The sequence below is a fragment of the Rhododendron vialii genome, chromosome 2a (genome assembly GCF_030253575.1).
Source record: "Rhododendron vialii isolate Sample 1 chromosome 2a, ASM3025357v1".
In the NCBI taxonomy this organism is placed as follows: Eukaryota; Viridiplantae; Streptophyta; class Magnoliopsida; order Ericales; family Ericaceae; genus Rhododendron; species Rhododendron vialii.
This window is the reverse complement of record NC_080558.1, coordinates 34,617,979-34,644,981: the sequence shown is the minus strand read 5'-3', so window position 1 is coordinate 34,644,981 and position 27,003 is coordinate 34,617,979. Positions and strand designations below refer to the sequence as shown.

The 27,003-nt window shown below is 38.1% G+C and overlaps 1 protein-coding gene and 1 long non-coding RNA gene across 7 annotated transcripts; one reads left to right on the top strand and one right to left on the bottom strand.

Annotated features, from left to right (window-relative positions):
* Nucleotides 1–1,436: 1,436 nt before the first annotated feature.
* Nucleotides 1,437–16,194, bottom strand: LOC131313072 (peptidyl-prolyl cis-trans isomerase FKBP17-1, chloroplastic). Of its 6 annotated transcripts, none has more exons than XR_009196062.1 (5): nucleotides 15,805–16,194; nucleotides 7,471–7,593; nucleotides 4,345–4,461; nucleotides 3,062–3,687; nucleotides 1,437–2,514 (listed from the first exon to the last, which is right to left on the bottom strand). XR_009196062.1 is itself a non-coding variant. In XM_058341150.1 (4 exons), exons 1-4 carry the CDS (start codon nucleotides 16,144–16,146, stop codon nucleotides 3,547–3,549), a joined length of 723 nt encoding a protein of 240 aa, XP_058197133.1. In that variant the 5' UTR covers nucleotides 16,147–16,194; the 3' UTR covers nucleotides 2,977–3,546. The 6 variants fall into 6 exon arrangements, 3 of the variants coding, with proteins under 3 accessions (XP_058197133.1, XP_058197154.1, XP_058197164.1); XR_009196063.1 differs by lacking the exon at nucleotides 1,437–2,514 and having other exon boundaries at nucleotides 2,977–3,367; nucleotides 3,489–3,687; XR_009196065.1 differs by lacking the exon at nucleotides 1,437–2,514 and having other exon boundaries at nucleotides 2,977–3,281; nucleotides 3,489–3,687.
* Nucleotides 12,220–15,335, top strand: LOC131313086 (uncharacterized). The gene is made up of 3 exons (XR_009196067.1): nucleotides 12,220–12,586; nucleotides 13,267–13,322; nucleotides 13,451–15,335. It is a non-coding gene; the product is annotated as an uncharacterized LOC131313086 (long non-coding RNA).
* Nucleotides 16,195–27,003: the final 10,809 nt, after the last annotated feature.

Genomic DNA, 27,003 nt, shown 5'->3' with positions numbered 1-27,003 from the left:
TACATTGATAGAACATTCTGTTACTTTACATTGATTTTCTATGTCTCCATTGAATGAGTCCATCACATACTTGCAAGTTTTGCTCACAGTGCAGTACTAAAACCTAACTTTTATTGTACTACGGTTAAGATATATGGGTGGTCCAGTAATTTTGGCAAAGTTATGCATTAGTCATATCTCTTTACTCTAATACCCCACTGAATCAGCAATATTAAACTCATTTGTGGCCATCTACTCAAACTCACAAAGGTCAATATGTTGGAAAAGCTTATGGTACAACTTTGACAGAATATTTTTGTAATTAATCAAAATAATTCATAAACTTTAGTGTGTACTATACTATATGCACTCATTGTAATTGATCAAAACCAATATGTAACAAATACCATAAAAACTTGTAACGAATGAACCAAAAAACTACATAAGAAATCAAACATCACTCATTACATTTAACAATGCTGACTTTCGCCGAGCAAAAGGAAAAGAAAAGAAAAGAAATCAAACTGTAAAAAATGCATCACATGCACATGAACCATAAAATTTACAGCTAACTATAAATATGCATTATTCCACTCTCCTATGATACACGCTAAATAAATAAACAAGAACATAACATAAACTTAAAAAACACGTAACATTCTGTGACACACACAACAATGTATATATAAACGTAATATATGAGCCGGTTTCCCTCACAATATGGTTATTGAAATGGGATGTCTGCATCAAGGGATAGATAATGATTTATTATTGCATAAGCATGGACGGGTGACCTATACCTTTTTATAGTTGCTGCAACGTCAAAGAGCAAAGTTAGTTATAGGAATTTTTCTATGGTACACAAATCATTTTTTGGTGTGTGATACCTAACAAGTCACTTTAGAGATAAGAATTTCACATTGAGTGGTAAGTATTCCAGATGTATAATACTTACCACTTCTTTTTTTTTATTTTTTTATATCGGCAATATTTACTACCACTTCTTATGAAATACTCACCATTAAAATGACTTTTTGTGTACCATACACAATTTTTTGTGTACCATAGATGTGTACCATAGATGGACTCTAGTTATAGACGACCAAATAATTAATCAATCAATCAATCAAAGGTTTGGTGGGCAAGTTTACCTTGCTAGAGCGACCAGTTGTTAGAGGCACATGATCTTCAACAAACATGTCTCAGTGTGGCATTATATAAGTAATGCATTGCATGGACTTTTTTTTGGGTGAAGTTGGTGATCAAAACTTATCCAAAAAAGAAAAAGGAGTTGGTGATCAAAGGAGTCCGTGTCCATATTAATCATATTAATATTATTATGACAAAAAAACACGATATTTTAATGAATGAATAGTAATTTACATAATATTGTAGGAATCATATGGTAATGGCATTTTAATGTGGCAGCAACACTCGTGACATTATTTGAACCGAAATTTAGTTGAAAATGAAAGAGCATAACTAGTACAACGAAATTAACGTTATGATTATAATTTTTTTAATGTCCGGTATCCAATCCAATGAACCGACTGATCTAGTGAACTAATTCTATGTTGAGTAGCGGGAGCTCAATTATAGCCGTGACAAAGTCCTGTATGAACATGCCTAACATAGGCATCGATCTGACATGGGAACTTCATATTAGCAATAAGATTATGATCTTTCATGTGTACCTTCACACTGAACAGTGGGTTTTCATTCCATCCTTCATTATCAGACCCTTTAGACGAGTGAGGTCTTCATCATTCTCACTTTCTCAGATTCAGGCACCACCACTACCAGTATCAACAGCTACAGTAGACTTCGGTTGTTCATCAACTCTATCGTGCAAATTAATGTCAAAGATGTCATCATTTCCTCATACTCCCGGACCCATAATTCATCAACCCCTCCTCATGCATCAACTCTTCTCATTTTCATTCCCAACTCAACACCCCCCAGCGGGTCCCATGTTTCATTATCAGACTCGGCCCCGTTCCAGAACACTTTCTTAAAAAATAAGTATTTATTTCACATTTTCAAACTCAAAAATAATGTAAATAAATTTTTTTTTTTGCACCGTATAAAAGATCTCGATAAGATCTATCAAACAAGATCCATATTGCTAGAAAAATTATTTGTATAAACACATTATTTTTGAGCTTGAAATTGACTTCTTAAAAAATATGTATTTATTTTCAGTTCTGGAACGGGGCCTCATTATCAAATGTTCTACCTATATCAGACAAGTAGACATCGACATCATCATCGTAGTGCTCCCAATTTCCCTCCTAAACCACCAATGCCAAGAACTCCCTCATTCAGAACTCTCATTTCTCTCAGTTCTCTTAGGTATATCAGGTCCGGAAAACACATCTCTTAGGTAGATGAAATAACCTTCAATTGTTTCAGCCCCTTTTCTGATAAATGAACACCACTGACAAGCCCTCAGCTCTCTACCATGTGGTTTCAACTCAAAGTGGGCCCCATGGTGTATTTCAAAGGTAACACTATGGTTCTGCCATTCTGTCACCACTAAAAGATAATGAAAAAAAAAAACTCTAATCATTCACTACTTAGGTATCACCGATAAAAACACTATTCTTCAAAAAACACACCAATGTTCTTATTGAAAGTACATGTACTCCCTCCGTCCCTTTTTTTGTGTCCAGTATTTCATTTTGGGCTGTCCCTTAATAAGTGTCCATTTTGTAAAGTTAGGGGGGTAAAAGTTGGTATATTGTCTATTTTGTCCCTAAAAGTAGATTTTATTTTGAAAAGTTAGTGAGTAAAAGTGTAATGATGATGGGTAAGTAAGGAAAGTGGAGGAAAAAGTTGATGTGAAAGATGTAATGATGATGTCTTTTTAATAAATTGGAGTTACGAAGCAGGACACTTAAAAAGGGACGGAGAGAGTAATACTATTTACCAAAAAGAAGCTAAAACTTAGAGAATGACATGCTGATATCCCACAAACTATTCCATATTCCAAAAACATGAAACAGCAAAAGGACCACTTGCAATGAAAAGAGCAGAATCGTCAAAGCTTTACAATAGTTTCCGAAATAGGGAGTACCATTACCTTTGCTGTGCACTGCGCTTCGTGAATCCGTAGCTTCGTTGCCCTTTTAAACTTCAGCTTGCTGCAATCACGATTTGGAGAAAACCCTAGACCTCTCGAACATTCGCAATGTTTCTCACTCACTTTCCCCTTTGCCGATCTGTTAATTAGCTGAACGCCAAGTGTGTATTTAAATAGAAGGCATAACTCGTCCTCAGACTCCTCACACAACTCCACTGTGCTGTGCATGATGAAGTTTCAACATTGTACCACAATTACTGTTCAGTATCTGTTAGTGACGTTACAAGTCCTGACTTCTAAATCAAGCTGGAATAAGAACACGGCACAAAGGTTTCCGTTCCATTAATAAAGAGTTAAAAACAGCACGAACGAAGGACTATACATTTTAGAGTTAAGTATATTCCAGCAATATATGAAGCTGCCTCACAATTGGATGAGCTTGCTTTGCAGCAGAGATAAGATTTCCTTCAGTGCCAAAAAAATGTTCAGTCACGTCTCAGGCTGACCAACTCAATATCGAATATGACGGTCCCCAATGTCGAGCCTTCACCGTTCGCCAGACGAGTTGGGTTGAAAATTGTAGTAAACAGCCTTTGCCTATCAAAAAGCTGTACAAGTGCTGAAGCCTTTGCAATTAACATGTAAGATGTGATCTCAAGAAACAAAGCACCTACTCAAACCCAATAAAAGAAGCTGTTGATACTTTGTTTACACTTCTAAGTGGTTGTTCGACCATGACATACACCTGGTAAGTTCATGAATCCAAACCTTCTTTAAATTTTTGGATAGCAATACTAGGTAATAATTACAAATTTACTGACATTACATCCAGACCTACATAATAAAGTTAAGATATGACTTTTGGTAATAGAAAGATGACTGAAGCAACCAATAGAAGATGTGTCAGACTTTGATCCACTTCCGCAAAATGCCGATCCAAATTGATTGGGACTTAAGGCTCTGTTTGGTTTAGCAAAAGCGCCTTGAGCAAGAAAATATGCATAAGCAGGATCCCAAATGAGCAATGCAAGAAAATCAGGCATCCTTTCAGCAGTAACCGATAGGCAGTAAAAATATGAGAATTCTATAGATCAAGGAACATAATTTCATGCAACTTCCTTAATCCAGAGTTCTCTCAAATCGTAGGCCACTCACTCTTATTCATGTGGAACTATAAAGAGCAATAAGCACTCCTGTGTAAGTACTTATATTCCAATAAATAATATATGACCCTAGTCCCAAGACATAAATTTTGAGGAATATAGATATAAAGGAGGGCTTACATTAGGTGGTATGGGTTCTTGAGAAGTATTCAGATATCCTTGTGATGGAGGGATAATGACTCGACGAATGCTTCCGACTTTCATTGATCTTACTGCTGCTTCAATACCTGATATGACCTGCAATTATTCAAACATCAAATCTTATGCATTCCTCCAGGGGTTTTGTTCAATAACATATATTGTTGTTATTTAAGAAGCACGAATATGTATCCAGTATTAAATTGTTAACCACCAACTCATCTAAAAGCTTAAGCTGTTAGAGAGATGGGCAACTTTAGTATTTATATTCTCAACACGCCCCCTCACGTGTAGCCAGACTCACCTCCATAAGCAGGCTAAATACGTGTAAATTTTAATCATTAGGTAGGCGGTGAGTTTCGAACCTAGGATCTATTGCCTGCTCTGATACCATGTAGAAACTTTATATCCAACTCAAAACTAATTGGCAATGAGTGGAGAGGTCCCAAATGTTATTAAGTAATCATTCATTCCACTCCCAAGCAATGTGGGACTTTATCTCTCTAACAGCTTAAGCTTAAGCTTTTAGATGAGTTGGTGGTTAACAATTTAATATGGTATCAGAGTGGGTCCCATTTCACGCCCACATTTTATAAAAATTCACAATCCACACCCCACGATGACAGACTAGCAAAAAGACTGCATGATGATAGGACCCAAAAAGTGGCCACACGTGACAAACCTCAAACGCGGCTGCATGTGAGGGGGGATGTTAAAGAAATAAAGTCCCACATTGCTTGGGAGTGGAATAAGTGATCACTTAATAACATTTGGGACCTCTCCACTTATTGCCAATTGGTTTTGAGTTGGATATAAAGTTTTATATCCATGCCTCACATATCTGTGCCTAATACTCGTCATTAACGGACATGACACGCTAAGTTCCAAACATGTGTCAGACACGCCTAAGTACGAATCCAATTTTTGAAATCTATTTTCTTCTAGTCGAACATGCTGGGGACGAGTTGGGGACATATTAGACGGTGATAACGCAATCTTTAAAAGTTGGTCCAGAGAAAAAAAAATGGTCGAGCTTAATATGTTTTGAATACTAATTTAGTATTGACTTCGCATTTTCGGAATGTTTTGGAAGTCCTACGAATCTTCACATATTCTCTGGGATAGGAAAGATTTCAATCATGTATGCCTTTTAGTAGGAATTATTTGATTTGATTTTACTATAGCTTTTAATAAGATTTTTTTTTTCCAATGCCCGGTTGTTTTGGCATATTTCTAGAATCCTCTAGAAGTCACAATTAGGTCAATGACATATCTTCTTTTTTTCTCCTAATTGGTAAGATTCAACCTACCGTTTTGCTTAGGTGTGATTGGAAATTATCGTCTTTTGTTATTTTGTTTTTTAGTATGTATGGGGTCTCCTAGGCTATAAATAAGCCTTCTACAACCTTAGGAAAATTTGGTTTGAGTATTCATATCAAGCAAACACACAGAGCTTTCTCTATATTGTGTGTTTGCGAGTTTCATCTCGTGTTTGTTCAACTTTTTCACTACGATCCCCTGCATTAGTTGGTATTAGAGCCTAAGTTCCAATTTGAAGGATGGTTCAAGGAGGTGGAGCTATAGCCGGCAGGTAAAGGAGGTACAAACGCTCTTGATGAAGAAACAAACGCTCTGGATGAGGATTTGTCCTTTTTGGAGAGGTTGTACACCTTGCCGAAATTTGAGGTCGGGGAGGATGTCCTCATTCAAAGATTGGATGTTTTGGGGTCTCTCGGTGTAAAGTCATTTACCAAGCTCTTTGTGGTGACCAAGACACATCCTTTCCTCTGACATAGGGCTGACATAGGGTTGTAAACGAGCCGAGCCGAGCCGAGTCGAGCTTTGAGCTGCTTGAGCTTGGCTCGCCTAAGATTAGGTCAGCTCAAGCTCAAGCTCGAGTTGAGCTTGAAATATTGGGCTTGAGGAGAACTCCCAAGGAACGAGCTCAGCTCGCCTTAGCTCGGAAAGCTATAGCCAAGTTCAGCGCATGCAATAACGTGGTGGAGCCCTCATCTTATATAGGTATTCTGCTTTGCTCAGTTGTGAGGAGGACCGATGTGGGACTAAAAGGAGAAGAAAGGGAGTTCATTTGAGCATGAACTTGTCCCACATCGGAAGAAGAAGAAGCTTAAGAGTATTCCAATCCCTACAAAGCTTCCTGGTGCACTACTCTTACGACCACGCGCACGTACCCTCAACAGTAACATTTATGACAGCCTTACGAGTTGGCAGTCAAAGTAAAGTGCATTCATAGTTATATATATACACATGTATATATCTATATACATACACCAGCTCGCAAGCCAACTCGAGACAAGCTTTACATAACTCGAGCTCGGCTCGTTTACAAAACGAGCCAAAATAATTGGCTCGAGCTCGTTCGTTTAACTCATGAACCGAGCCGTTACCGAGCTGAGCTTCGAGCTGCTTGCGAACGGCTCGGTTTGTTTACAGCCCTACTCGGAAGGCCCTTCCAGACACGCATGGTCCTTAGGCGGCATTTTTAGTCCTTTACGGCCCAAGATAATTATCAGCTCTAAAACATGAAAGACGTAGTGTTTGATTAGACGGACAATACCATTTTCTCGCAAAATTTGGCAAACAAGAACACTACTAGACCAGTTTTTTAGAGAAAGAAGTTATTCTTCATACAGTTAACATCAAATTAAAATGACAGCAAAAACTCAAAAACCTGTTCAGTCCCCATTTGTATAGACGATAAACAACTCACAAATCTGAAAATTTACCAAAGTACTTCAACATGCAGTGGTTAGTCTATCGTGATTACAATATGACCACATGAGTTGACTGCACATTTTTTCCCCTTCTTTGTTTCTTCTATCTTATGTGGGTGGGGGTGGGGTCTAGGACGTGCCTAGTCCAACATAAAGAAGCAAAAAACTGCAACCTTTACGTTTGGAAGGGAGAGTAGCAGAATCCATTGTGCTGACCATGCCTTGACTCTTAGGTCAGATAGCCATATCCATCATAAACACCTTAGCATTTTCATGCCTGACAAGTGGATTAAGAAGTATTTCTCTCCTACTAACAAGAATAACATGAGCTAGTGAATAAAATGGAAACATTGGAAAATTGTTCAGGACTCACTTTGCCTGATCCAAGGCGGAAGATGAAAGGAATTGGTTCACCAGTTTCATCTTTGTGATCATATGTTGAATCAAATCGCCATCCTTGTTTGGCTGCCAACCTTCCATAGTAATGAATTGCAACCTTAACAATCAAAGTAGCAAACGAACATGGATCAGATTCCCTGAATTCGTCCAAGACATTCCATGTAATTATGTTAAAATTGTCGCAAAGGACAACCCCATTGTAGAACCTAAATGACCAGTGTCAAAGCATATAAAATATGTGCAGCTTGCACGATTGTTATTTATCTTCCCATATAGCCTCCATGTTGCAAAATGCACGATTGCAGTAATTCACTATACAATAGCAGATTTTTTTTTTTTTGTTGGGAAAATAGCTTAAAATGCCAGTTGTCATCATTTCTCTCTTTTTACGCCAACCCAAATCACCAAAACCTGGTACAAATAAGCTCATCAGTGTATCATATCCTTGTCAGAGAACAAAACACTCCCAGACAATTCTGGCTAGTCCAATGCCAATGGCTAAGTCTACAACAATGTGGACAATTAACCAAATATAAATTCCCAGAAATTGGCTGAAAATTATCCCCAGAAATCCCGATTATCAGAAATTAAGTAGAGATGGTTTTTTTGGAAGATAAATTCTAAAAGTTGTGAATAAATTAAAAACTGAATTTTGTCACTTTCAACCATTTGAGTTTTATTTCCACATGAACTACCAACAAGACAACAACTCTTGCGTTTTCAGATAGCACAAGATCTTTCATTTCTTTCTCAATCTACAATCAAAAACCATTTCTGGAAACTTTGCATGAAAATCAGAAATAAATTATATCTAGGGTTTTAAGATTACATGCACATCATATGATCAAAGCTGTAAACCAAAAGCATGATGGATACGCTAATGATTGAGTTCAGAACTCCACTCTGAGCTTCTCATAATTCATATTTTGTCTTTTAGCCTCTCACTTGAGCTAAAAGTGCATGCCAAACAAGGTTTGGTAGTAGGACTTTGGTTGACCACCAAGTTCGGAAATCTCTCCAGCCAAACCGAATCATTCCCCCCAAAATGGGTAAATCAGCACCAAAACAATAAAGTAATTTATACAATTAAACCCACCTTCACTTCTGTAAAAGAAAAAACAAATGAGCAATCAAGTTCAAATGAATAGATTCAATGAGTAAGAGAAAAGGTTAAAGTGGCTGATTTCTACTGAGCTCAAACGATAACCGAACTACAAAAGGGGAAAAATAGAATAAGAAGGAAAATATAGCTCTGATGTTGGAAGCATGGAAACAAAAGATTTTAAGAGCGAGAATGTTCTCTATAGGATGCTATCATGCTACTGAGCTGATTGCTTGATTACAGGTCATCAGTTTTTCCATACAACTCCCTTTGAAGTGGTCATGCAAGGAAGCCGGTAACTGGGCAATTAATAGCAGCACCATTCCTAGTTATCGTTAATCCCATGGATAAATATAGGCTCTAGTGAAGACGGAGTGGGGGTGCAAGGAACACAACATGAAAGAGCAGCTCAGACTTGACTCATTAACCAGCTCATTCAATCTTATTCAAGTAGCAGATGAGACAGCCAAAAGCTTTGCGCTGATAATCCTGCTACTAACGAGCCAAGCTTTACACCAGATTCTTATTTACCAGGCTTTCAACATACAGATTAGTTCAACTGTCTGGACAGAAATGGTAACATAATCTCACCTCAGGTGACGTCCTCAAGTCTTTCATAATGCGAGTGCTGATTTAAAAAAAAAAAATCCACCATACTACGAGTCTACTTGCCCAATATACATTTCTAACAGTTCAATTGGTTCAAGTTCAAATATGCCTTGCAAGAAGCCAAGATCGAAATGTGCCTAACACCATCCCGAGCTCAATATATGAGTGACCTTTTGCTCCAAGTAAACCAAACCTAAACAGGCTATGTATGGCCAAGTCAAAATGTGCCTACCAGGCTACCACCATTCCAAGCTCAACATATGCGTGAACTTTTCACTCCAGCTGAGCCAAAACCTAAACAGACTAACACATAGCCTGAGTCAGTCCATTTCCAGCCTCACACATGGGAACACAGCCTTTCCCAAATAGTAAGTTAATAATGTGTTGAATACGTGTGGCTAAACACGCAGAAGTATCATGTTCATTTAAGAAACATGCATAAGTATGAAAATCCTTGAGACTTTTCCAAATTACAAAATATTGTGATTTCGTCATTCACACAGTCAAACAAAACCATGTACTCACTTCTACGGCAATGAAGGAGCCCTTGTCCTGGGAAAAACAAAATTTGGATTCCAACTGTAATCAAGAAAATAGAGAAATCACACAGCAAAATACTTTTTTTTTTTTGGTTGGGGGTAGAAATAAAGCTTTGCCTTTTGTATAAAAGCTGCAGGCTTGCCTTGAATTGAAGACATCCATTACAGCCATTTACCCATCAGGCCATCACCCTATTTCTGAACACATATACACCTTCATTGCTGTACCAAAATACATTCCATTACAAATACTCCTAGAAAAGTAGAAACACCATTTGCTCGACGGAGCCACTACAACCCTTCTTGAGCACTACCTCTCCTTCCCCTATTCTTGTTCTTTCCTTCTATAACAAATGATGACTACTCACTCCCTGCCCTTTGCTGTTTTTATCTACACACGCAAATACTTCACTATTGAGTCAGGACTCCCACATTGAGTTACCACCAAACCACCTCCATTTTCGTCTCATTATCACATTATCACATGTTCTGTATCATACTTGAATGTTTAACCAAATATGCCAGAAATAGCTAGGGAGGAGTATTACAATATCAACATAGATGTATGTTGATTTCAAATAATTTGAACCCAATTGGATTATGTCTACCAGCATCTTTCTGTCAAAATCTGCGCAACCCTAAGCGAAAATAATGATTTAAAGTCACCTCAGGAAGTCCAATAACATTGTGACATCCCATTAATCAATAGAATAGCTCAACTTTTACATTGTAGACTGTCCTTACCTTCAACAAGTTCAATCAACCTAGCCTCGGATAGAATGCGTTATACACATACGTATTGTCCTATATCACCCACAGAAACTCACAGGAATGTGCGTATAATCATTTTATATTTGCATGTAACTCTGAACATGGTGGAGCCAGTATTTTGATCTGGGGCCGGATATTTTCATTTGAAAAAATACTCTTAAATGTTCATAATACTCCCTTGGCCCTGGTTCCTCAAAGATAGTCCACTACGAAAGACGTGCAATTTTCTGACAAAAAAATAAAGTGCATTCGTGCATAATTTTTACAATTTCTTGACACCAAATGAAAGATCTCAATCAGTTCTTTAACTTGGTATCAAGAAAATTGCACGTCTTTTCGTATGTTCAACAAGTTCAATCACTTGGGACTCGAGTATAATGCGTTTACGTATATGCATATGTACAGTGTACTATCATATAGGGTTCTAAAAGTCAATCCTTGGCACTAGGCGGCCACCCAACGCCTAGAATCTGGGGTCTAGGCATTGATAAGGCTTTATGTACGTTAGTTGGGAATTAGTCGAATTGATTGGCTAGGTGGGGATTAGTCGGTGGCAGGGGCGGTCTATGAGGTGGAAAGGGGGACCCGGCCCCTGCACAACTCCAAATATTCTCGCGTTATACTGATTTTTAGCTTAATTAGGAAAAACTCTATGGAATTGGCCCCTGTAAATGCTTGAGTGAAATTTTAAAAAAAAATCCAATACATGTGGGGTAAAATCTCTAAAATTTCAAGTTATCAATAAGGTAGGTTGCGTGTATAAAATTAAGCGGCAGCCATATACATACACATAGTATCATCTCTTCTTTTACATAGCAATATATACTTAGAGGATCCACATTGTGATAAGCAAATGAGAATGGATAAGCAAATTTAACAACAATGCTCAAAAAACACCTCACATTGTAATAAGCAAAGTTACAAGTCTTTTAGCAAATAACCAAATTCCACCCATTCCATAACCAAACTTAACAACTTTTACAAACAACCAAAACTCAATAATCAAATTCGGATTTTCCGTAAACGAGTTCCAATCATGCACCCGACCACACCAAATTATTCGTCTCGACAAGACGATTCCAAAACTGAAAGGCCGGTTGCCGTAAGCCTCCTCACGCACCGCCTAAAGAGGCTGCATGTGAGATCCACTTGCATCACGCGCCAAATCGAGTAAAGACGAGTGATATCACGCGCAGCCTCTTTAGGCGGCGCGTGAAAATGTTTCCGGTGACCGGCTTTTCAGTTTTGGAATCATCTCATTGAGAAGAATAATTTGGTGTGGTCGGGTGCGTGATTAGAACTCATTTGCGATTGGATAGATGTGCATTGTGTATTGTGGGATTTTTTTGGTTAGGAATACAAAAATAATCAATGTGGGATTTTTTTGGTTAGGAATACAAAAATAATCAATGTGGAGGTATAGGTTCTTCAGTTTGATTATGGACTAAATGGATAATCAAATGCTGACATGACAATTTTGGTTATTGGTTTTGATTATTACCATTGCCGATGCTCTTACTATCTATACTACTCTTTTAAATGTACGAAGATGTTTTCTCTTTTTTGCTTTCCACAAATGCCCCTACCATTTGCACCTAATACCTGCCCTATCATACATCTCTTCCAACAGACACCATACTACTTTCTCTTTTTTAAAAACACCAATCAAAAAACCCTCAAATAACTAACCCAACCAATTGGAAACAATACATGCTGCCTCCTACACCCCCACCGCATCCTGCCTTTCCGAAACGACGGAAAACCCGATACGCCACATTCCAAAGGTTGCATCTCTCAAAAAACATATTCCCCTGCTGTGGTCTTCTCTATGAACCGTGTTCTCTTCAAGCATACAACAACTGTTGCATCTCTCACAACTCTCCCAGACCATTTGAAGAGCCTCACAAATGTCCTTCTTCCTCTCGACTGTGCGACAGTCAAGTGTTCCCTTGAATTAGCCTCTCGATTCTCCTCCGTTCTCATCTCAAGACTGAATTCTAGGGAAGAAATTGCCAGTCATCCAGCCGATTGGTTTCGAAATTAAAAGTTCACTTCGTTAGGATCCACCGGTAAGTTTCTGAAAAATGTGTATTGCTCTCTCCCTCTCTCTCTCATGGTGAATCTACGTTGAAGCTTTTTCTGCTTGTATGTTTACTATCATGCTCAGGAGTTCGATAAATACGCATTGCACTTAAGGTGTTTGATGAATTACTCCTGTTGCACATCCATTTATTCCACCAAATGACATTTCATGGAATATACAGAGTGGATGTTTGAAACTAGGAATGTACAGAGTGGATATCCAACTTGGGAAAAAACGAAACTAATATAGTAAATGGAATATACGGTTAATGTTTGTGATGATTATAGGGATACCAGGCTTATATATTGTAACAATTGCAGAGAAAATTTAGCCAATCATATTGAACCTTTGCTTAGTCTATGTCGATATCCAGTTTTCTGAAGGATATTGGACCGTTCAATGTCAAATTAGAGGGTAACTTTTCGTCACTTAAATGCTTTTACGAAGATCTTTCTCTTGCTGGTGCTTTAACTCGAGGATCTAAAAAGAAGTTGAGTTTGATAATTCATCTTCCCATTTATTTGTTCGATTTCTGAAAAGAGTATGGTTCAATTAGTTTTAGTTACGGATACCCTTTGTAATTGAATTGAAGGCGGCCTATTTTTGTGAACCACTAAATAGAATTCCACACATTTGTACTATCTAACTATTTTGCCATTGTCCTAGATATGTGTTATCCTTCCACTGAGGAGACAATTCTACTACCTTAGGGACTCCTTAAGGTATAAAGCTACAGTGTTTACAATCCCCTCTAGGCAGCAGAATCTTTGACATGTTGAAAATGAAAATGATTTTCTAAGTAAGTGTTTTAATACAGAGAATTATGAGTTTTATTAAGGTGGGGATTCAGTCTTCAGGAATTCGCAGATCAATGTTTTGGAAACAAAGCTGATTATGGAAAAGCCAGGCAGATGCCTATCAATTATGGGTCCACTAAACACAATTATGTCTACATTTCATCAAGTTGCATAAGGTATACAATGCTGTATATTTGGAAATTGGCACATGAATATTGTAGGGCTTTTTATTGTCAGAAAAGGAAGGCAACAAAAAATGTTCCTTGTCTTTCTTGCCATGCTTGTTAGACATATATATAACTCCATTCATAGATCCATGGCCTAAACACAGTCTATGTGCTCAATGTAGGCATAAGGGAGGCTCAAACCATTCTAGATTTTGAGAATTGACAATTTATTCATGGTATAGGGTCGGAGTTTTCATGATCCAGAGAGAATGTGGACCTCTATTCACCCCACACTCAGACAGCAAACTCTTCCAAATCCAGTTAGACTAAGAGCAGTGGAAGAAAATATGGACGGTTCTAAATGTTGTGATGCACGAGATCTTAAATGAGGTAAAAAAACAATTATGTGATGTGATTCCTAGGAGTGGTTACTAGCATGCACACTTAGGTGTGAATTTTGTCACAACCTTATGCATAGGGTAATGCTTTACAAACATAAATTAAATTCAACGGTTTCTGTCTGTATGAGTTGTCACAGTGTCAGTAACATGGTCAGTTTCGTCAAATTTCAAATGATAACATTCATTTAGATATGCATAAAACTCCTTAAAATTAGAATAGGTTTACTCATCTCATTTTTTAGTTGAAGTGAAACCAAATGTTCCACAACCATTCAGTTAGGCGACCAAAATCACCATTCAGTGGTGTGCTGTGCTCGCTATGTACCTTCAATGGTTTAGTATAACTCTAGGATGAATGCCTTGTGGTTGGCTATTCCAAGGTATACTTTGATGCTTCCTTTTTCAGTCATAGTACGACCTTGTTGCAATGGCATGGGACCATACCCAGTCACTTCTTTGAGCTCAAATGGCCCTGGTTATTCTTTTGGTTTCCCCTCCTCTCTACTAGAATGGCTTTTCTTTGGACTTCAGAAGAACAATATTGAGATTCTACTATTTTAATTTGAGGGAGATGCTCAGCCTACTCACTGCTTTATCCTTTCTCTGCTCTCCAGTGTAATGGATAAATTTTGAGCTCTTAGCATGTTGGCATATACTCTATAGCCTTCAATTACAGACAAGTGGATCCTTTGTGGTAAATGATCGTCGTTTTCATTTATCTGTTCACAAGTGAATTGGGGATGAATGATCATGATCGAGCAGATGTGTATTTATTCTTTTATTGTTCTGCTACTTTCTATTGGTTTTTTTGAATCTTCTTGATATCTTGTACTGCTTTAGGAGAAAAAGATTATCATTTTTTGCACTTGTTCAAAATGTTGAGGTATATATATGAACATCGATCAACTTGCATCAAAATACTATATGAACTACGATGTTAGCTTCCATGGTGACCTTTGTTACTAAATACTCCTATATATAGTACTTGACTCATTTTCTTTTTTCATCTTTAAAGCATCACCAGTACCACGTCTGGATAAGCTATGTATGGTTATGGGAAAGGGTTGCAGGTATTGAAACCCTTACAATGAATTATTTGAACTTTGTAACTGTTTTAATTTATTGTTTTATCATGTTATGATTCACGATATTCATGAATAGTTTTATGCGTTGCAGGTTTGTCTTTTATTTTCTATTTTTTGAGGGGCCGCAATAGTGTGACGCACAAACCGCCAAAAGGTTTCTAACGGGTGGGTGGCTTGGGTTATTGGGTACAAGTTGCACTATTTTGGTCTTGGGGTATCTCTTGTGGAAAGTGATGTCCTATTTGTTGATGTATTTTTGTTTCTTGTTCTTCTATTGTCATGAACGAACCCAACGTTTTTTACAACACCCCCCCCTCCCCCCCCCCCAAAAAAAAAAAAAAAAAACCTTTCGTTTCAAGGAATTTAGCTATTTTTTTGGGGGGAATATAGCAACATATAAATACTTTGGCAATAAAATATTGTCATTCTGTAACCAATCTAAGTCTGCTGTAATGCTGTAATGGTCTAAACAAGTACGAAGTATCCAAATTGTCATCCAAAATAAGAGTGAATTTTATACTTACCAGTGACGTTTGTAAAGGCGAGGACAAGTCAAATTCCAAAGAAAGAAAAAATTCCACTGAAGTAGAAGAATTCCACGTGCAAAGCACGTGCACTTTTACTAGTCAATGTAAAAATACACACACGTAATTTGGCCCCTGCCAGACACAACTCGCGCGTTCGGCGGGTCTATTTATATCCATGAGTGTAACTCAGAATCACAGAGAGAGAGAGAGAGAGAGAGAGAGAGAACCTGGTCGCCGTCGACGGGAACCTGGCCATCGCCAATGCGAAGATCCAAGACCTTGACCCCACCTGAATTTGGGAGCTCGACGAAGTCAGGTTTTGACCAGCAAGTGGAAACGATCGAATTCGAGAAGATGATTACAGACAAGGCGGTGGACCCGAGTGCAACTCTTCTTCTTCCTCTGGTGAATGGTAACGGTGATGATTTTGGTGAACTTTTTGAAGAGACTTTGAATGAAATTTTGGAAGCAGAAGTGGTTGGAGTAGTTGTTTGGGGAGGGATGAAATCAAGGGTTAAATGGCAGCGGGGAACATAGAAGACAGACGAGACCGACGACGAGCAGTTCATATTCTCTCCTCTCCAATCCTCTCACATGCACCGAGTAGTATATAATTTATTTATCCGAAATGATATTGGTACCGACCAATACCAATGGAAAAATGCACCGAAGCCCGCACCGGGCTGTTTTTGGCCACCGGACGGCCGATCTGAGCCTTCCAAAAATTTAAAACAAAAACCGAGTGGGCTCTCATGAGAATCAACGGTATCCGACGTGCGTAGGTGCTCGATTTAAACACCCCATTTTTTCGTATATACATGCACCGATGGCTGCGCCAGGCCGTCTCCGGCTACTAGACGGCTGATCCGAGCCGTACACAAAAAATAGGGTGTTTAGATCGAGCACCTACGCATGTCGGATACCGTTGATTCTCACGAGAGCCCACTCGATTTTTTTTTTAATTAAATTTTTGGACCGCTTGGATCGGCCGTCTGGGGGCCGGAAACTGCCCGGCATGGCCGGAGACTGCATTTTCCCTATGCTATTGGTCGGTACCAATAGCAGTTCTCCATGACTTATAGGGAAGTCGTTGGATGATGTGCAAAACCTATAGGGTGAAAGAAATTAAGAATATAGAGTACCTTCCTATTCTTTGTCTTTAGGCAATTGAAGCACGATGTGTTAGGCAACCTCTTTGGCTCGCTCACATGGGAAGGACAAAAAACGTGAAAACTTAATAAGTTCACGTTTTACTACCTTTTCTTTTACCCGGGCTGAAAATGTAACTGGGTAAGCCAAAGAATGGATTTGTAACCTGGCTAGCATGGCTTTAAGAGAAGTCATTGTTGGATGATGGGGAAAAACCTGTAGGGTGAAAGGTAGTTTAGACACGATAGGTTACGTAGCCCTTTGGACTCGCTCACGTGGGGAGGATGACATATGTAGAGACCCGTAAATTTTAATTATTGAAATTATTGTTAAAATGCCTAAATTGAGAAAATATGATTTAATTGTAGTTAATTGGATTGGGGATAGAAGTGAAATGATAGAGATTGGAGGGGGTGAGAGTGTGATATACTTGTGTGTGAGTATATATAGGGGTAGATGTATTGTAGGAGATCATTTTTCTCCATCTCACTCTCTCTCATCCGCCTCGATCTCCCTCTCTCCCTGTCGATCTCTCTCTCTCTCTCTTCTCCTCTCACTCAAAACTCCATCTCATTTCCCAAAACCTTCAAGAATCAACCTTCCCCAAGCCTTCCATTCGCGTTATTGAGCTCGGAGATCCATGGGTCGAGCTTGAATAGAGGTTTCGGAGTTCGAGAGGTTAGGGCTCGTTCAAAAATGCATGAATCTCGGCCATTGTTGCGAGGTAGGTGATTTCTTTACCTCTTTTATATGTTTATATGTTGATTTGGTATAAAATCGTGCTTTTGATTGTTGGATTTTGGTTGTTGTATATGTCTTGAAAATCTACTGAAATCGCTACCCGAAACTCTGTGGTATCGATACGGATTTTGTGGCGTATCGATACAGTAAGCTTATCTTTTTGGACAGTGAATATTGTATCGATACAGATTTTGTGCGTATCGATACCAGGAGCTTAACTCCAGTTTTGCTCCTGCTGCTCTTCCGTCGATTGTTTTGACCCCCGATCACTTCTAAATCCTCCTGGACACCTCCTGACCTATCTTTAGCTTGTTTAATTGACTTCCTTTGACTATTCGATGCTATCCTCGTTCCGTTGGTCTTTCGTTAGCGAGAATCGAATAAGAGATTATGTAATTAAAACGTTGTTAGAGTGTATTCTTTAGATTATTGGTACTTGTGATTATTCATGGTGCATTTGTGATGATGTTGGCATAACGTATAATGTTTCATCTATGAATGTGGTCATGGGTGAATCTTAGCTTGCATATTGTATGAGAAAATAGTCGAATGGGTCGGAAGTTGGTTTAGGGAGTCTCGTAACGCAAGGGGTGGTAATACGGTAACCCGAGTCGTTAGGAATCACTGTGACGCAAGGGGTGATAACGTGGTAATCCTTGTGCTGTGATACGGTAACGCAAGGGGTGGAAAAACCGATGGTGGGAGTTTGGGTTAGCGAGTCGAGTTCGGATTGTTTGAGTTGTTTGTGTTATGTGACATATGCATTCAATTTAGATAGAGGCTCATTTACAAGTTGATTGATTACCACCTATCGAGCTGTATTTCCTTATCATTTTTTGTTTATTTGCACTTATAGTCATATTTACATATAAGACTGGTAAAGATTTTTCTACTGGACTAATGTAGCTCAACAAAATACTTCTTTTCAGGTTCTAATGCTGGGTAATAGACCGCATGCTATGGTGTGTTTGGACATGAAGATTTTTGGAAGCTAACCTCTTTTAGTTACTTATTCCTCTTGTAATAGACTTACTTTAGGTTAAAGATGGCTTTGTAACTAATTAGTTCTTGAGTTATCTTTTGACTAAAGTTTGTAATGTTTTAAACATGTTGTACTTGTATCTAAGCTAATTTGGGCCGTAGTGCCAAGGTTGTGATTGTTTAAGAAATGGGGACTTGTTTATAAATTAAACAGGTGAGAAACTCTTTTGGGTAGTATGTATGATACGCGAGACTCTTTATTGAAATGTATTATTTATTTATGTTGAAAATCGAGGGCGTGACAACATATATAGAAATCAGTGACTCGATATACCCAAAATGACCTGAAAGGAAAGAGTAATAAAACTTTGGCAGTGCTCCACAGAATAATGGGCTGAAAGCAGGCGTAGTTACCAACAACAAGCAAGAAAAAAATGTGAAAACTTAATACCTTCACATTTTCCTGCTTTGGTTCTAAAGTGGAGCAAAGCACAGATTTATTCAATTCTTGTAGCTGCTTCATGGTAAGAAACAATGCAAAGAATTACGTTTTGAACAAAGGAAAATAAAGCTCTTATGTTGCGTGGCTTGATTAACCAAAAGCTCTTATGTGGTATGGCTTAATTAATTAACTCCGTTGACGTTTTTTGGACAGACGATGCTAGAGAGTGTATGGGTTTTGCAATTTCCTAGTGAGTTGCCAAACCAAAATTTGTTCTTGTTATGGTCGCATCCCGAATTGTAGATGATGGGCTTTTTTCCATCTCTTTTAGAGCATGCATTCAATAAGATTATAGGAGCTCAAGGCAAGGACATTCCACGTATGAGTGAAACAAAATTACATGAACTCGGGGGAAATAGAGCTAAAAGTAGTTTAACCTACTTCACAGTCGTGGTAGCATCATCTCTAGCACTGAATAAGGAAAGCTCCGCCCTTTGCTTTGTATTCAAGGATTAAAAAGGTAAGTAAAAAAACTAAACCTCTGGAGTGAAAGGAACTCAGAATATCCGGGCCCTTCCTTTCGGATTTTTCTGCGTGATTACCAATAACAAATAATAGAAAACGTGAAAACTTAGTGCGTTCACGTTTACTAGCTTTTCTTTTGTTTTTCGTTAATTTTGTAACATGGGATGTCAGTGTAGTGGGGCAAGCTAGGGAATGGATTTGTAACCTGACTAGCATGACTTATGGGGAGGTCATTGTTCGATGATGTGCAAAACCTATAGGGTGAAAGAAATTAAGAATATTGACTAGAAAAGTTAGGGAATGAATTTGTAACCTGACTAGCATGACTTATAGGGAGGTCATTGTTGGATGATGTGGAAAAACCTGTAGGGTGAAAGGTAGTTTAGACACGATAGGTTAGGCAGCCCTTTGACTTGCTCACGTGGGAAGGATGACATATATAGGAATCGGTGGCTCGATATACCCAAAATGACCTGAAAGGAAAGAGTAATAAAACTTTGGTAGTGCTCAACAGAATAACGAGTTGAGAGCAAGCGTAGTTACCAGCAACAAGCAAGAAAAAAATGTGAAAACTTATTACCTTCACATTTTCCAGCTTTGCTTTTAAAGTGGAGCAAAACAAAGATTTATTCAATTCTTGTAGCTACTTCATGGTAAGAAACAAGGCGAAGAATTACTTTTTGAACAAAGGCAATAAAAGCTCTTATGTGGCGTGGCTTGATTAACTAAAAGCTCTTATGTGGCAACTTAATTAATTAACTCCGCTGACGCTTTTTGGACAGACGATGCTAGAGAGTGTATGGGTTTGAAATTTCCTAGCAAGTTGCTAAACCAAATTTTGTTCCTGTTATGGTCGCATCCTGAATTGTTGATGATGAGCTTTTTTCCATCTCTTTTAGAGCATGCCTTCAATAAGATTATAGGAGCTCAAAGCAAGGACATTCCACGTATGAGCGAAACAAAATTACATGAACTTGGGGGAAATAGAGCTAAAAGAAATTTAAGCTACTTCATATTCGCGGTAGCATCATCTCTAGCACAGAATAGGGAAAGTTCCGCCCTTTGCTTTGTATTCAAGGATTAAAAAGGTAAGTAAAAAACAAAACCTCTGGAGTGAAAGGAACTCAGAATATCTGGGCCCTTCCTCTCAGATTTTTCAGCGTGGTGTGTGTGTGTGTGTGTGTATATCATCCTTTCCATATGACTGAGCTAGAACGGCTACTTAGCCTATCGTGTTTAAAGTGCTTAGAGATAAAGAATAGAACGACATTCTTTTGAAAAAAAAAACAACTGTCAACGTATGCATATCATATCATAATCGTACCTCGTACTTCTGTCTGTGCTTTTTAGAGTAGAATTAATTTAGGTCAGCTACAGCTGCTCACATGGCAAACGGCATATTATTTTCAGATCATGTGTGCTATTGTAGTTCTCATGGATATACCACCTTTCCACATTTGTGTGGGATCTTCATAACATCAAAGACCAAAACAAAATGATTGCTCAAAATTCCACAGATGATGTAATCTCGTTGGAGCACTCATAGAGAAAATGCTAAAAAAGGGCTTTGTTACAATCATATAGAGATAGTTCTTGGCTAATAAAAAATAAGCGATCATTTAGCAGAGATGTGTATGCAGTTTTCGGACGGTGATTTGTATCTTGATAGAGTTGTGGGATTATTTTCCTCCATTTGTTGATTAGAGTTGTTCCCTGCGGCTTATTGAGATTGTGCAAATGTTTCTTTTGTTTTCTAGGAGTACAAGGTTTTGCCAATGAATTATAAAGCTTATGGTGTATTGCCTATTGGTGTCGAAGAGAATTTCCAATTGATGGTCAGTTATTGGCGCGTTGCTTCCAAGCGTATTTCCTACTTACCGTTTGACCAGTGTTTGAAGACAAGATGACTGGGCTCAGAAGAGATACCTCAGGAACTTGGAACAAGTTGAGATACAAATTCATTATATACTTCAGTATTTTGGCAGATTGATTTTGTTTTAGAGGTGTATTCTTGTGATCGCGACTTTTGTAGTTAAAGGCTAGATATGAAGATCTTAATCTTTCTATTTAATTAAATTGATTGGAATCTAGGATTCTTTTGACTACGGTTGTAAATTTAGTCATGTCTTACGAATGTGATTCTGTGGTCGATAATGTGTATTTGGCAGATTGATTTTGTTTTGGAGGTGTATTCTTTCGATCGTGATATTTGTATTTTTCCGATCACGACTTATGTAATTAGCCCCTCTTTTAAAGTATGGTGCCGCAAATTTATACTTACCGCTATTTGCTTGGTTATTATCATCACATCTTTGTGATAGATGAATAGCATTGGAAGTGATGGTGTATGAATGCAAGCCATTTGAACAAAAATATAAATATCTTTCATGCTTAGAAGATCAAACGCCAAAATTGATGAGGTTGGATTTGCAAGCCAAAATTAAGTAATGGAAATTGGTGGAAGAATGATTGAGGCACAAGAAAATTGCTGGAGATTGTGAGCTAATCCACAATAACTTGCAGGGATGGAAAATGATTCCATACTAAAAATTCTATTCTTTGTCTACCTATTCCACCAAACCATGTACTAAGATTCAGAGGTTTGATTGTAGTTGCATCAGTAAAATCTTGTAGCCATGCACATCAATAGATATTCGAACAAATCAAGTTTTGAAAAGCGTGCATAACCTTTTGATATCTTCCGGTTGTATTTAGAGTATATAAACAAACGGGGCGGTTCCGGGGATACCCAAAAAAATACCTAAAAAAATACCTCATAGTTTCCGATCAAATTTTGATGATCCGAGCCACTCAATGTGATCAGAACGTGATTTTAAGGGTACCCGCGAGAAATCAACAAAAAAATGACCAAGAAAGGCTTGATCTGAACAGTTTCGAATAGTTTTTTATTGAATAGATCAAATAAAAACTGCTCAAATCAAGCCTTTCCCGGTCATTTTTTTGCTGATTTCTCGTGGGCACCCTTAAAATCACATTCTGCACACATTGAATGGTTCGGATCATAAAAATTTGATTGGGAGCTATGAGATTGAGATTTGGGGTGTTTTTTACGGTGTTTTTTTGGGTGTCCCTTGAACCGTCCTGATAAACAAATGCTTGTTATTTGGCTGAGAACCAAGCAATTTGCAAGGTTAAGAACTGAACATACTAGCACACTTCTTCTTCTCTTTTTTAGGTGTCTGTTATTCATTAAAAAAAATATCACAGATAGCTAGGAATATTGATTACTCTTTATGTTTCCAAACTACTGCAAGATTGTTCTGGGTGATATTTCATTCGCTGCATTCTGCTAAGCATTCCAAGGTTAGGATACCTTCCTGCTATATTTGTGTCTGCTTTGAGTATGTCATCTTCCTTGTCCTGTGTTGTGCTTTGTTAACATCTTTCTGAATTTTCCTGCAATGCTTACCGCAGGAACGAACAGAATTTGCATTCCATTATCATGATCGTTTGCTCCTTTAGTATTGTTTGCTAGAACCTGTGGATTGGACAATGAAATATTAATAGTCTCTGTTCCGTATCTGTAATTGTTAGTTATAATCTTGCATGAGCAATGACTAAAATCCGGTGAATGATCATACTTTCACAAATGCGATTAGGTGATCATGTCAACTAGCAAGAAACCCTGAATTTCATATTCTCAACTTCCGCAAGAAACGAAAGACAGTAGGAACCAGCGGAGGAGAGAATTACGGCTGCAGAAAAAATCAGAAAAATTAAAAACATTACCTAGGAAACAAACACGTGCAATTCCCACTCAGCCATTTGTTTTGCGTGATATTAAGTCTTGTGACTTTTGTGAAGCTAAACGGTTCCCCTTGGAACCAGATGGCTTTTGTTGTTCTAAAGGGCAAGTACGCCTATATTCAATTAATATTCCAGATGATCTATTGGAGCTTTACTATGGTCAATCAGCACATTCACAATATTTCCGTTAATATATTAGACCATTCAACAATTGTTTTGCCTTCACTTCGTTTGGTGTAACCCTCGATCCCCGATTCACAAAACCAAATAACAGTATATACATTTTTCGTGCCCAAGGATAGGCATATCATGCCATTAGAAGTCTTTATCCACCCCCTGATAAAAATGACAAGAACAAGTATGCCACTCCATCATTCCTACAGTTGTACTTTTTCGGCACTGACAATGAAGTTTCAAATAGAAACAAAGGGGTAGATAAACTAGATTCAAATGTTATTTCACGAGTTATAGATATCTTGGCTCCCAATCCCTATTCTATCTTCTCTAGAGGCTTAAGACAACTACCTGAAGTTGAGTTAGCTACTCACCAAATCAAAATTAGAGTTGATCCAAAATTAGATACCGGGACTTTAGGGGGGCCGACAGCATCACAAGTGGTAGCAATTTGGGCTGGTGAAACTGAAGGCAATTCAAATTTGAGAGAGTGCGATATATTGGTGTATCAATATAATGGTATTAGCCAAAGAATTAGGTATTACTTTGGCTGTTATGATCCCTTGCAATACCCACTTCCATTTCCATTCAGAGAACCAGAATGGCATCAAGGCTTTAAAAAGATCCTACTGGCAAATTCTGATAAGTCCTACACCGGGCAGCGTGCTGTTCTTCCTCAGTATTCTGTAACAGGCAATGAATTGTTGGCAGCTGAGTCATTTGGTAAGATAAAATTTATGACTTCATTTCTTGCAATACATCTACATGTTTATGCCGCTGCTAATATACAATTTCCTCTCAGTATAGGAAGAAAATTGTTCGAAAGGAGGAATGGTGTCAGCCAGGGAATTCTATGCATACCAATTCCAAATTAGGCCAACAACCAATTCAATAATCCTTGAGTTAGGCCGTCTTCTACAACAATTTTTTTGTCAATATAATATGTATATAAAAATCGAAACATCCTGCTTAGACTATTTTAGAACTCATCAAAATGAAATAAGGGCTAATTTGTATCAAGGCATTGTAGATAGCATAATACGAGGAGAATCACAAGGTTCCAAAGTTGGGAAGCATATTGTGTTACTTGGATCGTTTATAGGAGGTCCTAAAGATATGCGCAAAAGATACTTAGACGTAATGAATTTAGTAGAGAGGTATGGAAAACCTAAATATATCCTTAACCATGACTTGCAATCCCAAATGGTGTGAAAATTTAACAGAATTGAAATCGCACGAAGATGTACAGAATAGACTAGATCTTGTGACACGAGTATTTAAGAGCGAATTAGAAGAACTAAGAAAAGAAGTTATCAAGAAACAACTATTTGGTCCAGTTGCAGCATACACATATGTCATCGAATTTCAAAAACAAGGTTTGCCCCATGTTCATCTACTGTTAGTACTTAAAAAAGGTTTTAAGCTTAATACCGCTACTAAGTTTGACGAATTTATCTCTGCTGAAATACCTGGTAAAGACAAATATCCACATCTATATTCAATGGTAATTAGACACATGATGCACGGACCATGTGGAGAATTAAATGGAGCAAATGTCTGTATGAAAAAAGGGAAATGTAAAAATCATTACCTTTAACAATTTGCAGATGAAACATTACTAGCAACAGATGGGTGTCCAATTTATAGGCGAAGAGCTAATAACAAATAGGTCAAAGTTCGCGGTCATATGCTAGATAATAAGTGGGTGGTTCCTGACAATCCATACTTATTAGCCAAATTTGATTGCCACATAAATGTTGAAATTTGTTCAACAATAAAAGCTGTTAAATATCTATACAAGTATATGTACAAGGGACATGACAAGGTAGTCTTCCGTATTCTAGCTCAAAAAAATAATGAAGACCATGATGAGATCTCTGAATTCCAATAAGTTAAATGGGTACCCCCCCAACCCCCCCCAGAGGCAATGTGGAGGATTTTTAAATTTGGCTTACATGAAATGCATCTAGCTGTTATAAGCTTACATCTGCATTTGGAAAACTGCCAGCCTATCAACTTTAAGAAAACAACTAAGTTGGATAATGTAGAGACCCTGATATATTTTTTTAATTATTGAAATGTTTATTAAATGCTTAATTGAGAAAGTATAGTTTATTTGTGGTTAATTGGATTGGGGATAGAAGTGAAATGATAGAGATTAGAGGGGGTGAGAATATGATTTACTTGTGTGTGAGTATATATAGAGGAATATGTGTTGTAGAAGATAATTTCATCTCCCCTTTTCTCTCTCTTTCTCCCCTCCAGTCCCCCCCCCCCCCCCCCCCCCCCCCCCCCCCCCCCGATATCTCTCTCTTGCCTTCTCTAAAAAACTCCTCTAAACTTCAAGAATCAACCTCATTCAAGTCTTCCAATCGCGTCTTTGAGCTCAAAATTTCGTGGGTTAAGCTCGGAGGAGAGGATTTCGGTTGATTTCAAGGAGTTTGGAGCTAGGGCTCGTTCAAATCTCTTGGGTTTCGCTCCTTGACTCGAGGTAGGGATTTCTTTGCCATTTTTATGTATTTATACATTGATTAAGTGTAGAAATCGTGCCTTGAATCGTTGGATGTTTTGTTGTGTTGGCCTTTGAGTTTTCTGCACAAAATCGCTGCTCGTAATGTCCCTGTATCGATACAAGTATTTGCGTATCGATACACTGAAGAAATCTACATTCCAGTAGCTTCAGAATCTGCCATAATGTTCCCGTATCAATACAATAATTTTTGTATCGATACTCCAAACTCTGCTGTATCGATACGATTATTTTTGTATCGATACTCCCTGGCTTTCTGGGCAGTTTTGCCCATGTTGCTCCGATTCGACTATTTTGAACCCTGGACACTTCTAGTACCTTTTTGACACCTCCTAACCTTTCTTAAACTTGTTCAATTGACTTCCATTGATTGATCGATGTTATCCTTGATCCGTTGGCCTTCCGTTAGTAAGGAACAAATAGGATTTTTACTTGATTAAAACCGCGTTAAAATGTAACATGTTGATTGATTGATTACTTAAGAGTATTTGTGGCATAATGGTGACATTGTTGGCATCATGTAGGATGTTTTATGTATGAATGTGATCATGAAAAAGTCCTAGTTTGCATATTGAGTAAGAAAGTAGTCGTTTGGGTTGGAAGTTGGGATAGGGAGTCTCGTAACGCAAGGGGTGGTAATACGGAGACTCGAGTGAATCTCGTAATGCAAGAGGTGGTAATACGGTGATCCAAGTTGACAGGGTTCTCTGTAACGCAAGGGGTGGTAATACGGCGACCCTTATGGTGTTATACTGTAATGCAAGGGGTGGGAATACAGGCGGTGGAGATTGGTGATAGTGAGTCGTGTTGAGTTTGTTGGAGTCATTAATATTTTGTGATCTATAGGGCATATTGTAGTGATGGCATGTCTTGGAAAGATCGTAACGACGTTAGCATATCTACGAGTTGAACCATATCCATATATCTTCCTCATTTGCATTTGTCATCGTATTTGTACATAGAATTGGTAAAGATTTTCCTACTGGGCTAGTGTAGCTCAACCTAATCTTTCTTTTCAGGACAAAATGCCGGACAATAGGTTGCATGAATTCGTGTGCTTGGACGTGAAGACTTTTTTTGGGAGCTAACCTTGTTTTAGTTACTTAATCATCTTTG

Bases quoted from the DNA above. Each gene is read 5' to 3' on its own strand.
- LOC131313072 (XM_058341150.1), bottom strand. From the start codon at position 16,146: ATGAACTGCTCGTCGTCGGTCTCGTCTGTCTTCTATGTTCCCCGCTGC. The intron at 7,594-15,804 runs GTTCTCTCTCTC...TTGATTGTTAAG, and splicing joins TTCCCGTCGACGGCGACCAG to GTTGCAATTCATTACTATGG. The intron at 4,462-7,470 runs GTGAGTCCTGAA...GAATAATTGCAG, and splicing joins TCCGCCTTGGATCAGGCAAA to GTCATATCAGGTATTGAAGC.